This window comes from Bactrocera latifrons, unplaced genomic scaffold (genome assembly GCF_001853355.1).
Source record: "Bactrocera latifrons isolate USDA-ARS-PBARC rearing strain unplaced genomic scaffold, ASM185335v1 scaffold_42, whole genome shotgun sequence".
NCBI lineage: Eukaryota > Metazoa > Arthropoda > Insecta > Diptera > Tephritidae > Bactrocera > Bactrocera latifrons.
Window position 1 is genome coordinate 98,297 of NW_017537068.1, and position 13,391 is coordinate 111,687.

Genomic DNA, 13,391 nt, shown 5'->3' on the forward strand with positions numbered 1-13,391 from the left:
TTAATAAATTTAATATTCACACACACACACACGCCACAATTCAGGCCAATATTTGTTCCTTTTTACTGAATGGAGTTATTTTTAACAAAATTTATAGTCATCGTCGCCATTGGCAAGAATTAAAGCGCAACTCCAAACGAAAGAAATGCCATTTGGGAATGTTTTAAAAAAATATCAACATATTACCAAAGTTGTACACGTTTTAGGGGTTTCCCATGGTAAAATTAAAAATGCTATTATGCATTTTGAAAATTCGTAGAAAGCCAAAAAAGATCACCAGTTCTCACGACAATCCATTTTTAACTTCAACAGAAATAATGGCTCAAATGGAGGGTCACTATGACGTACAAATATCGGCACACCTTGTACGAAGAAAATTTATTGAATGGTCGGTTAGCAAGACAAAAACCTAATGTTTCGAAAAAAAGAAAATATTTAAAAACGAAAAACGTATGCTAAAGACCATCTCTGGAAGGCCCCTAAATGCTGGAATTTGGTAGTTTGAAGTGACTAATCAAAAATCAAAGTTTTCGGCAATTATAGAAAACCATTTGTTAGACGACCCCCTTTGCAAGAACTTAACCCAAAAGTGCATTAAAAAACACGTGAAACATAGTGAGTCATAGATGATGGTGTAGGGTTGCTTCACATCTTCAGGCGTTGGTCCGTTTGTTAAAATTGATGGAAAATTACCGGTGAAATGAACAAGGACATATTGGAGAACAATTTAGACGGTGACTATGTGGACAATTTACAGTTGGCTTAGAATTTCCAACACGATACGTCCCCAAGCACTGTTAACGAGTCCTTAAAACTTGGTTAAGTGGCCAAAACATTTTGATTCTGGATTGGCCAGCTCCGGACCTAATAGAAAACCCCATAGAAAATATCTGGCGGATTAGTCGTTCCTGCAACAAATATTCTTTATGGGAAATAAGACATAAAATGTTAAATAAATTTAATTTCTGTACTAAAAAAGTTGCTTGGAAGAAACTTTCATCTATTAGGGGCGTGACTTAATTATACAAGTATGAGCACAAGTGTATATATATATTCATAACACATCTTCGAAACATTCTTCTAGCTCAAATACACTCGATATTATAATTTTCAACCTTATGGCGGATTAAGCCAATGTTAATCAATATATAATATTTGTTCAAATCGTCCACGTGATTGCAGAGATTAATAAAAAATATGTTAGATTTTCAATTTAATTCAAAATATTTTGCTTTGTAGAGTTTGGTGTTATTGTTCCAGCACAGAACATTCCCGAAGTTGGCAATCAATGAGGTTTATATGGGCCTTAATGTATTAAGCATGAATAATTGTGCCGAACTTAAAAAATTAATTACAATTCACTTTACTAACGCAGCTAAACAACTTTTGAAGGGATTAGACCAGTCTTTTATTTCTAAAATATATATTTTTAGCGTTAAGAGGGCCTTCAAATATCAAAAATATAACTAAGTTGCTAATACTGAAATATTTTTATTAAATGTGTAATCTGCCGTGGTGTTCAAGTGTTCGAGCTAGTCAGCTTTTTCAATTTTTTAGATATCGATCAGAAATTTTACATGAGTTCTTTTCTCCCTATGAAACTATTAATTTGTTTTATTCGCCGATTTTGGTCTTCTATAGCATATAAGTAGCTGTATACAAAATGTGATCGGGTTGTTGTATGAAGAAATTTGTTACAATCCGCGAGCAAATTCTTCAGATCGGACTACTACAGCATATTTTTGTCAAAAAAATTTACCGATCAAAATCTAGATAAAGATATTTTTATATCCTTTTATTCTATGCTATAATAAGGTCTTACAAATTCTATGCAGCGTAAGTTTTTTCTTGTATTATCTTTTCTTTTTCCTAAGCCCACAGGATTCCGAAGAGTGAAGATCTGTAAAATAGGTTTATCAAATCGACGTTTTGCAGGTCTTGGAACACCATTACAGTCTATTTGTGTTTACTTTAGGGGTAATACGTAATACGTATAAGTCCACGATTCATCACTTGTCACGATGTGAATGTATGCTAATGCTCATTGTCGTCTCAATCTTACGATAGATCACACTCACACGCTCCTGTAATACCGGTTGTAAAAATAATCTTTCGAAAATGTTCGAAATTTAATTCCATTTTTTGGTCAAGGAGAATATTTTAAGTTACTGTAAACAACACAAATAACGCTCATTTGTCAAAACGTTCTGCATACGATCCAAAATATCAAATTTTACCATAAAATTGTGACTTCCCAAATTGTAACACTAGTGTCGACAAATCCCGAAACAAAAAAAGGTAGCCTACGTTCCAAATCCCAAGCTTACGTAAAAATTTTTAGTAAGAGATCTGTATCTGCAAAAAGCCTACTACTTTGCTACACTTTTTAGAGTAGAAATAAGTCTAAACAAATCGGAGTCAATATTAGCTTGAAAGTATACAATATTTTAAATATATTCTTCAATGGCTTTAGCATATTTGTTCAAGTTTAACTGTAACCTTTCGCAAAAGTTTCAAGTTTAACTGTCACCTTTCGTTTTGGCCCAAAAAATAAGGTGACATTGTATTTATTTTGAAAATGACGCTTTTCATCTTCGACACGTTCACGGCCGGCTTGGAACTCACTATACCACTTGTAAACATTTTTTTTAGACATAGCCTCATCACCAAAGGCTTTCTGCACCATCCTCAACGCATCCGCAGCAGAAAATTGATTCCGTAAACAAAATTTAATGCAAATTCTTTGCTCAACAAATTTCGACATCGCAAAAACACGAAAAACTCACTTTTAGCAGCTCACAAAACGACACATATCTCAATCATGAATGAATATTTTGACATGAAATTTGACATAAATGTGACTGACAGTACTACCAACCTAAAACCTTCGACACGCGCAGTCAAATGTCACCTTATTTTTTGGGCACAGTTTAGGTATAAATGGAGCGCGTGATGTTGTTGCAAGACGTGAATCTAAGTGGGATTGTCCGCAAAGACTTTAGACTTTACATATCCTTATAGGAAAATGTCTAACGGTCACAAGATCTTGATGGCCAATCGACAAGCCCAAAATGTAAATTTATCTGCTTACCGAGGTGTTCTCTCAATAAACCAAACTAAATGTCGCCGAGATCACGAGCTTCAATTTCAGGCATCAAATAATGGGATATTCTTAGAACTTTTGTACGCTTTCAATTTAAGATCTCGACGTAAAATGCGCCAAGTTGTTCCATACATCAGCCCGAGTTGTTGCGAACGGTCTTCATGTACACTCTCAGCTATTAATCAATGCTGGTTCTCAATATGAGTGATGGTGATGGCGTCTTCAGTAGGCCGATTATGTTGACCATAAGTTGAGCGTCGCAATCGAAACACATTATTTACATAACGTGGATTTTCGCAATAAAGTGGAACGATTTGTGAACGTTTTTCAGTCGTAAGCATTTCCCTGATGAAATGCCAAACAATACGGAACAAAAATAAAATTACCCCTTGACAAGACTATCGCACGAATAGCGGAAATCCGCCCCAACTTCCCAGCCGAAGCAGCCGTTTTAGCTAATGAGCGCGACACCTTACGCCATGCCGATCCCGGGGATCCCCAAACAAGTGATCTCAATTTGGAGATTCGGCGTATGGTAAACCATCATAGTCGGACGAAATGGATAGAGCACCTGAAGTACTGCAACCTCTCCACCGGTGTGACTAAGCTTTGGGCTACTGTCAAAGCTTTGTCTAACCCGAAGAGTAACGACGACCGAGTTGAAGTTCAATTCAATGGTAATACCCCTTCGGACCCGAAGAAGTGCCCGAGCATTTTTAGCCGGCAGTTTACACTGCACCCTTCGGTAGACAAACTTAAACGATGTGTTAACCGACGGCTGCGCAAAATGCCAAACGACGGCGCGCCACTTACTTTCACCGATGAGGAGGTTCRGGGTGTCATCAACAAAGCAAAGTCTTCCAAATCCATTGGCCCTGATGGAAKCAACATGCTAATGCTAAAGCATCTAGGCTCGACGGGAGTAAGATATCTTACCAAGGTCCTCAACCTGTCGCTGACCACCCTTCAAATACCCGATGTGTGGAAAGTCGGAAGAGTGGTCCCACTACTGAAACCTGGGAAACCCGAAACTCCCGTAACTACCAGAGGGATTTCCATAACCTCCTACGACATTGACGTCGGGCAATGGAATCGATGGCATGTGATCGAAGGTAAACAACTATCTCACCGACCTTTCTCACGAAACCTCATACTTTCCCCCACCAAATTCACAGCGACCATATTCACGAACTGGACGAAGGAGTATATGTAGACTTGAACTTAATATTGCAGTCGACGGTGTCAAAATTCCGACTGTCAATAACCCTAAGATTTTAGGTGTCACCTTCGACAATCGCCAAAGTACAGAGCCGCAACAAAATCCTCAAGTCGCTAGCCGACAGCACATGGGGAAAAGACAAAGAAACGTTGTTGGCAACTTACAAGGCAATCGGCCGGCTGGTTCTTAACTACGCAGCACCCATATGGTCGCCTGGATGCAGTGACACGCAGATGAGGAATACAGCACTCCGGACCTTGACGAGATGCCTCCTGATGTCTCCCATCGAACACCTACATAGTGAAACGCTTATGCTCCCAGTTAATGAGCATAATGAACTCCTCTACAAGCAGTTCCTGCTAGGAAGTTTTCGTTTCCTTGACCACGTCGACGACATCGTACAATACGCCGACAGGACCTCGTACGCAACGGACTTTCGACAGGCACCCACCGCCATTCACAGTAGAGCCATCAACACCTTCACCGACTTCCTTCCCGTGAATGGCGTACTTGGAGTCCAACCACCTCCCATAGCAGGCGAAGAGCTCGAGTTGCCGCGAGAAACGCGAGTGACCCTTGCGCAACTYCGTTCTGGATATTGCAGCAGGTTAAACTCCTACTTATCCAGAAAAGACCCTGACATACCTAATGTATGTCCTGCATCCTTTTCTGACCCTGTCGAAACAGTACGTTTCCTGGGCCTCCCATTAAATGACGTTGTTGTTGTTGTTGTAACGGCAGAATTCTGCCGAGTTTACAGTCCTTGGCCGGATAAAAATCCGGGTCCGTTCCGGTTTTCGTAGACCCGACTGTCGTGGGAACGGCCATTAAATGACGTCGACGACAACACTGATAGCCCTCACCATCCTAACGGGGACTGATAACCGTTAAAATAACAATAACAACAACACTATCGCTTGATTTGTCAAAAAAAAGGCTATTGAAAAATGTACCTCTACTTGAATCTCCCGTTATACCACAAGAAGGGTTTGTCTGGAAAGTAAGAGGACTGATTTTCTTCCGCCGCGACTGTACTTCAGAACGTGCCTGGAGAGTCAGGACAAACATTTTTACGCGACGAGTTTCTGTGAGTGGTGCAAGCCGACCCCGTCATTTTTATTTTTTTTTTTTTTGCTTCCTTACCTGAAAAGGACGATGAAAGGCAAGCATTTTGAGATGAGAGAGGGGATCCAGCAGCATGTACCTCGGCTCTCAAGGCTACTCCGGAGATTGTCTTATGTGACACCTTCAATTTCGCCTTCACCTGTTTTAAAAGTTTTTAAACAATTGTAACGTTTGGTCGACTCAGTCCTATTACTTTCCGGACAAACCTTGTATCTTCAATACAACCAAATATTATATTTAGATTTTTGTAACATATATCTGAAGGCCCTATATATGTATATCAATAGCCAACATCTAAAATAATAACAATGACAATGAAAGTAAAGCAAATCGGACAACTATGTTTAACCTATATATCTCAAATACAAAAAAGCATAAATTACGTTTTTTGTGATAAACATTTGTAAAGCTAATCCCGATTCCGACAAGCAATCAACATAATATCAAAATGCAAATATGTTCCAGGTTTCATTAAATATTTAAAAAACTGACAAAGAAATTTGCTTAATTCCTATAAAGATAAAATTCGCGTTAAAAATCGCTCATTCGAAACCAGTTTTAAACCTGTAGCCTCTTAGACAAAGTTCTTCAGAATGTTCTGTAAAACATTTCACGCATACGCATACATATTATATGCTAGCATTTCCTAAATCAATTTCTACATTTCCACTAGACATTTTATGTCAAAACAATACCAATTGCACTTATGTATTATAATGTAAGTACAAATTCACTCTTGTAATGAGGTTTGAGTGTATGTGTATAACAAATGTATTTATAGTAATACATTATCCAATACATTTTCCAATAGAACGTTTTCCGCTTCAGTAGTTGTGGCTACTGTAGCATCTGATGTTATAGTGGACGCTGTTGTCACATCAGCACGTAATTCGGCAGAAAGATAATCGTCAATATCTTTACCATCATCAACAGCATGAACATCACGTTCAGTTGCGTCAGTATTTAAGTGACTTGCATCGTCTGCAACCTCATCATCATTATCATCGGCATCATCATATGATAAATTATTTATTTTACATTTAACAGTCGATTCACTTTGGAAAACAGTTTGCGGTATATTGCTAACAGTAGCATCATAGACGTCACTAGCATTATTATTCGCTTCGAGCGCTTCCCTATTATTATCTGCGCCAATATATCCACATTCACCGCCATTGCCTCCTCCTTCCACATCTTCAATAACTGCAAACATTTATAAGATAGAGAGAGAGAGAAAGAGAAAAATACCAAAAGAAAGAAACGCGCACGATTTCGTTTAAAAAAAATATTATTTAGATATTAAATTTTTTTTATTAATCTTTTAAGGCAGCAACGCTAAGTGGTGAGTGGGTAATGTTGTATGGACTTATGTGGCTTGGTGTGAAGTGGTGATTGACTGATAGAAAATGAGCGTAATGTGATCGGCTGTTATTAATTTATACTAAGAGTTAGAGTCAGAATATAAATGGTAATATCAAAATCAGAATTTATGATTAAACACAGCAGCAGAAGAAGTAACCACCAGAAAAACAGGTTATAGAAAATTGAAAATAAAATATTTTAAATAACATAAATATGTACATATTTATACATCAATATATGAGTGCAAATAATATATGATATATAATTTGAAGATGTTCCACTATATTGATGTAGACAAGAATGGTTATAGAATTTTAAAGGTTTTAAAACGCTGCGATCGTATGATATCCATTTTGATACTAGAACTAGCACTAATCTTTAATATACGTATAAACTCGATGCGAATGACGTTTTATGATGCAATGTAACCATAATGAGTTTGCATATTTATATTAATAAATGTTATTTAGAAGTAATAATATATATTTATAATAAGAATTGCTTAAAATAAAAATATTTACAACAAAAAAATGCGCACACTATTTTTATTTCAGCATATTTTCATTACAGTTACATGAAAGTAGATACGTGTCTAATATAAAAACAATCAACTTATAAAAAAATTGCAATAATCAAGTTTTGTTGTTATAAATGTTAATAAATTGAAAGTTACTGGTCTATATTGTGATAACTGTGATAACTAGCTGGCAATATCAAAGTCGTATGCGAACTTTTTTCTTGTAAAACAATGAAACTAATTATCGCAATTCTAACACGGTGTGTGCCAAAATTAACCGAACTTTATATTTAAAACATACAACATGCAACGTTATCTATGAAAAGTAGATTTTTTAAAATTTACATCGGTCCTTTTTCAAACGTACTTAACTTCATGTAAATCGGATGACATATGTGTAAGTTACATCCATTTCAGTAAAAGAAAAAGTGAGCAATTCTTTCATTTTACGAAGAATAGGTATGAAATTTGGCTTTTAACTTAAAAAACAAAAATCGCTTAGATATACGTATTGATGAAAATTTTACTAAAAGAATGTTGGCCGAAAGATTAAATATAAATGAAAGTATTATTTTCAGAATTTTAACTAAATTAAACGAATATCTTAATCTTACTGTTTTCCACAACCAAAACTGAAAAACAACATGAAAAGAGCATTTTGTGATGTGGCCAAGCCATTCTGGAAACAGAGGTGGGAAGATTATATCTATATATGACACAAACAAATCTATCCATGGGCTCCAAACTTTGTATTAAGTATAAAGATAATATATTGTGCATTGTTTATTCTATATTCAAAACGTTCGATTTTTTGGACACAACGTATTTATATATATGTATATATATATATATATATTTAACAAAAAAATATTTAGTCCTAAAACTCACCTTTTACAGACAGTCGTCTTTTACTTGTTTGTGCACGCGATTCGGCAGTAGTGGTACTATTTGTTGATACGCCTCCACCACGATGTGGACGCTCAAGGTTTTGCGCATCTTTGCGCTCATTATTCTCATCGCGGTCATTTGTGGTTAACGTTACAGCCGCTGACGCTGTGCTACTTCGTCTACTATTACTGCAAGCCTCACCACGGCGCTCACGTTTATCGTTGGGCGTTTTAGCACTGCCACTATTTGCGCTGGTATTGGCGGGAGGCTCTTGATCGTCAACAGCTTGAGATGCAGTCTTTTTGGCAACTCCTTTACTACCGCAACCATTTATCAATTTATCAGAAGTACTGTTAGCGTTACCGTTTTGTAGATGCAGACTGGCACGTTTAACAGCTGTAGCTGAACGCTTTGTTGGTGGTTGCATTGGTTTGTTTTCCGTATTTTTACTGGCACTGCTTGTACCACACACATCATTGTCAGCTGTTCCTAACACTTCAGATATATTCGTGGGCTTTGGTGTTTGCTTTTGTGGTGATTTAAGCTTCTGTTCATCTTGTTTATGTATGCCCACATCAAGCCAATATTTCAATTGAGCTTCACGCTGTTTGGACATCAGCTCTTGTCCCTCGGGATATTTACTTAACAAACCCTGTAGCTTCTGTACAGTTTTGTAGACAGTCTCTGGTGAAACTAACCCATAATCGAATAGAGAACACATATGTAAAATGAAATTTCGATACAGATTTTTACGTATAATCTCATAGCCATTCGAGTCTAAGAACATTTCGCAAGCTAGCGGCAATTGACAGTCGCCAACATAACCATGCTTCATTACATGTAAATTCCATAGCTTCATCAATTCTTTTTCGCCCTCATTTACATCGGAGAATTCATCAATCATTTGTATCGTTTTCTGCCGTAACCATAGTGGGTCACTTTCACCTTCTGAATCGATATCAAGTTCCTTGGGATGTACAGGTAAGCAGGTCTCCGTGTGGTGGTATAGTCTTTAGAAAAAAATAATTAATTATGAATACTCAATACAAATATACAAAAATACTAGATAACCCACCTATTATGGCCTGTAATGTAAGGACGCTGATTGCTTAAATCGTCCTCGTCCAACACTAGAAACTCGTCTAGGCAGGTTTTCTGTCTACGCGGGCGGCAGACTAGTAAATTTGTCACAGTTGTACGACGCACTGGACCACATGTTCGCGCAAAGGAACAACCTGACGGACCAGCCAAATCGTACGGTGATCCCGCATACGAACCATCATAAGAATCGTTTATGGTCACGTCAATACGTGCGCCATTCCCTGCCGGTTGATATGTGAAATTGAAGCGAGCATGACACAATTTCAAATGTTTAAGCAGCGCATACAAACGCAAGCAATCCAAACCACACCATGGACATATTACCTCCTGTGTGTACTCCGTTTGTTGTCGTGTATTGTTACTATATAAAAAATTATAAACTATTTGTATTTTTTCTACTTTTGCTGATACTGCCACAATACCACTTTTAGCACCGTTGGTTTTAACACAATTATTATTATGATTTACATGCGCGCCTATATTTGTAGTTTGATTGACATTGCTATTGAATGACATTTCGACCTCATTTGTATTGCTTTGTATTTTATCATTTGTCTCATTTTTTATACAAGCCAAGTCGCCATAAAGGTTAAGATCCTTTGCATCAATACTACTAGGCACTTCATTGGCCGACCATGTTAGACGAAACTTAAGAGTTGGAAATTGATTGAAAACATCGAATTTCAACGAGAGTGGAATGTAATTGTCTGGCAATGTCTCCCACGTACGTTTCTTTGGAGAAAAAGATTTTATGCTCATCGAATTGAGCTCCTGCATCGCTGCTTCGTAATCCCCTTCAGGTATAAAACATATATTTTTCTCAAATACTATCAATTCGCATCCATAGATTTTCGTACTAATTTTTCCGCGTTTGCAAGGTGGGTCTATATTAAATTAATCATAAAATTTTTAATTACAGTATACTTATAACATTGTAATGCCTAAATACTTTTTTCAATTTATATATTCATATGCCTACTTATTTCACTTACCGCAATTCTCAGTGTTGTCATCAATTGAATTGTTATCACATTTTGGTAGGACTTTAATACGAAACAATAGTTTATATATTGTGTGTTGATCGCCAAGAGGACGCATTGATTGTACCGGAATACTGATAGTTGAGAAGCGACTAATGTCATGATCTGGATTGTATTTAACATCTGAACTATAACTCTAGAATAAAATGTAAACATTCAAAATCATAACATAAGCTAATATATTTATACTGTTAGGATAAGAATTTACCATCATTTCCTGAAAGTCTGAGGTGCTATCTTTTCGTTTATTTTTTGTTATCTTGTAAAGGGTAGCTTCAACACTAACCGACTCTCCAGCATTCCACCATTGATCGCTGCAACTACTTTTATCAAATAACCCATTGTAAATAATATTCAAATATTTATTTGAGTCTATCTCTGCTTTTTGTGTTATTTGCTGTAATATTGAATTAACTTTAAATGTTGTGCGTTTTTTATTGTTTCGCGACATGCGCTCCTTCATATAACTAAGTGTGCGATTCAAAAATATAGGCTGAAATTATAAAAAAAAATACATAAAAGTTATCTACACAACAATGAACGACATTAGAAATTTACATACACTGGTGCCATGACGATTGCGTAAAAACCTATATATCTGGGTAGGTTCTAAACAAAAATTGTATATTAAGTTTTAATGAATATTTTTTAGTTGCATTTCGAGAACTTACTTTCAAAAGCTTGTAGAAAAAGTTCCTGCTCTTGCTGATGTCCATTGAGTTTCACGTTATCAACGTTTATAGTTGCAGTACTTGCAGTGACTGCAGATGCAGCAGCAGCTGTTGCTGAAGATACCCCACCACAATTAACAGAGTTAACACTTCCGTTTGCAACATTACTTATAGCAGCTGCCGGCGCTGCTAATGCATTATCCTTTTCGCGTTTTTTCGCCGGAGCCATTATGTTTATTAAAATATTTACTGAATAATCACTGTCTCCGTAGTATGAGCACGGCGTGTTGAGATCACAATTTAATTTTCTGCTTCACTGTCTCGTCGGTTTCGACGCTAAGCTTGCGGTAGCATAAGATGCCCCCAATACACACTCCACTTTGTTATTGTCCTTTATATATACTCTCAATTTATTTTATTTAGAGAATTAAAACTACAAATTTATACTAATTTCCCGTGAAGATATAAAAGTTTTAATGTACAAGAGTTTTTCACAGTTCCCTATTGTAAATGAAAAGATATCGGCGCGAAATTTTCACACATACATAAGGCGTACAAACTCTTCCTCTTCATCAGCTTCATCTTCTTCGTTTTAATTTCATTCCCAATGAATACATTAAACAAAAATCAATACACGTACGAATTAATAGTTAGGCACATGCAATGCATAATAGCATGCAATCATACTAAAAAAATATATAAAATCTATTAAACAAAAATGTATTAGACGGTTTCTGAATCGAAAAACTAATAAAGGATTTGATGTAATCAAATATATTTTAATTGCTATTTACATACTTGGCAGTTCTATAATTTGTTGTCTGTCATTGACACGCTTTGCTCTTTGACAGTTATATTAAAATTCGCCGCATAAACTCATGTGGTGTTACTTGGACATTTATCCATGACTTGGATTTGTCATTTCATCCGCAACTGCTTTAAAAAATATTAATATTGATTCAACATTTCCGGAATAGTTATTAAAAATGGATAAAAATAGCACTGCGTTGGTAAAGAAATTGCAATCAGAGCTCGAAGCTTACCAAAATCTGCAAAAAAGTAAGTCTTAGTCGATCGAATTACGGTTACTTATTTGCAGTAAAACAAATGTGCATATACATATGTATATATGTATGTTTACATTCTTATGTATCATGTTTTTAAATGGTTAAGAATAGTTTTTTTTTCTTTTTCAGCGTGTATGAAATTGGTAAAACAGCGTACACTCCTTGAATCTCAATTAAATGAGAATAAATGTGTGTTGGACGAATTAAATATACTCGGTCCCGATAATAAAGTGTACAAGTTGTATGGACCCGTTTTAGTGAAGCAGGATCTGGAGGAATCGCGTCAAAATGTTGGCAAACGAATTGAATATATTTCGAAAGAACTGAAAAGTTCAAACGATACATTGGACAATATGGAAAAAGATATGACAAAACATCGGGAGACAGTACAAAAGTTGCAACAGCAATATCAAGTAGCAGTAGCAATGAAATAATATGTAGAGGGCACAATTATTTATAAAAACAATTTCAGAGGATCTATTGGAAATACAAAACTCAACAAGATTAAAAATAAAAACTAAATTTCCAATTATTATTTGAGAATTCCGACATTTTCAATATTAGTACTTGAAATTGTTGTTTGCTCATCTAGTCTGAATAAGTGCTCCAGTGGTTTAAGAGAGTGCCGAAATCATTGCATAATCCTAAATATTTCACTAGACATACGCAATAAATTACATTTCGTACGAGTTGCCTACTAATATTCCAGTAGTAATAACACATTTGGTACGATTGGTCTACTACTAAAACAGATCAAGTTTGTCACCTAATATCACAAAACTAAAAAGAACTCTTGCTTGCCCATTTGTATATACTGACAAGTCACTTTTAGAGATCATCATAGATATTACGATTGTTTTTTTTTTTTTAGATCTTCTAGTATTGCTAACTGCGAATGGGATCCGCTCTCAATGTTATGCAGATGTCATTGTTATTATAGCTAGAGATTAATTTGAGGACCCTATCTGTTACTTAATACAGTGAAGTTTAAACCTGGCAAAGATTGGTGCAGTGGGCTTGAGTTGAACAACATTTCTAAGACCATCATCGTCCTCATAGGTCTCTGCCCGGCCTCAGGAATCGTATACTTATCTTGGTCTCACGCTGGATTCCACTCTGCGGTGGAATCGGCTGGCTGGAAAATCTTGGGGCTGTAAGCCTCATTTTGTAAACTAGTGGCATTTGACATTCTCCTACATAACTATTTTCCTTATTATCCAAAGCTCATTCAATTCATTTTCTCCCTCATTTACATCGGATATTTCATTAATCATTTGTATCGTTAACAGCCGGAAGCA

General features: G+C 36.2%; 2 protein-coding genes across 3 annotated transcripts in view; one reads left to right on the top strand and one right to left on the bottom strand.

Annotated features, from left to right (window-relative positions):
- LOC108972732 (polycomb protein Su(z)12) overlaps nt 1-11,786 on the bottom strand; it is a 36,411-nt gene extending 24,625 nt beyond the window's left edge. Inside the window, exons 1-7 of one of the 2 annotated variants that reach the window (XM_018939475.1) lie at nt 11,027-11,786; nt 10,918-10,964; nt 10,564-10,848; nt 10,308-10,491; nt 9,290-10,199; nt 8,215-9,224; nt 5,732-6,650 (exon numbers count right to left, since the gene is read on the bottom strand). In XM_018939475.1, the coding sequence (XP_018795020.1) occupies nt 6,223-6,650; nt 8,215-9,224; nt 9,290-10,199; nt 10,308-10,491; nt 10,564-10,848; nt 10,918-10,964; nt 11,027-11,255 (3,093 nt within the window). In that variant the 5' untranslated portion in view covers nt 11,256-11,786 and the 3' untranslated portion in view covers nt 5,732-6,222. Of the gene's footprint in view, nt 1-5,731; nt 6,651-8,214; nt 9,225-9,289; nt 10,200-10,307; nt 10,492-10,563; nt 10,849-10,917; nt 10,965-11,026 lie in introns of those variants that run through there. The other variant, XR_001993657.1, reaches the window with a different exon arrangement.
- Nucleotides 11,787-11,906: 120 nt separating this feature from the next.
- LOC108972733 (probable prefoldin subunit 6) lies at nt 11,907-12,695 on the top strand. Its single transcript, XM_018939476.1, has 2 exons — nt 11,907-12,085; nt 12,223-12,695. The coding sequence occupies exons 1-2, from the start codon at nt 12,013-12,015 to the stop codon at nt 12,525-12,527; spliced, it is 378 nt and encodes a 125-aa protein (XP_018795021.1). The 5' UTR covers nt 11,907-12,012; the 3' UTR covers nt 12,528-12,695.
- The last annotated feature ends 696 nt before the right edge of the window (nt 12,696-13,391 follow it).

Excerpts from the sequence above, each read along its gene's own strand:
- LOC108972733 (XM_018939476.1), top strand. The coding sequence starts at position 12,013 with ATGGATAAAAATAGCACTGCGTTGGTAAAGAAATTGCAATCAGAGCTC. Across the intron at positions 12,086-12,222 it reads TTACCAAAATCTGCAAAAAA|CGTGTATGAAATTGGTAAAA; the intron begins GTAAGTCTTAGT and ends TTTCTTTTTCAG.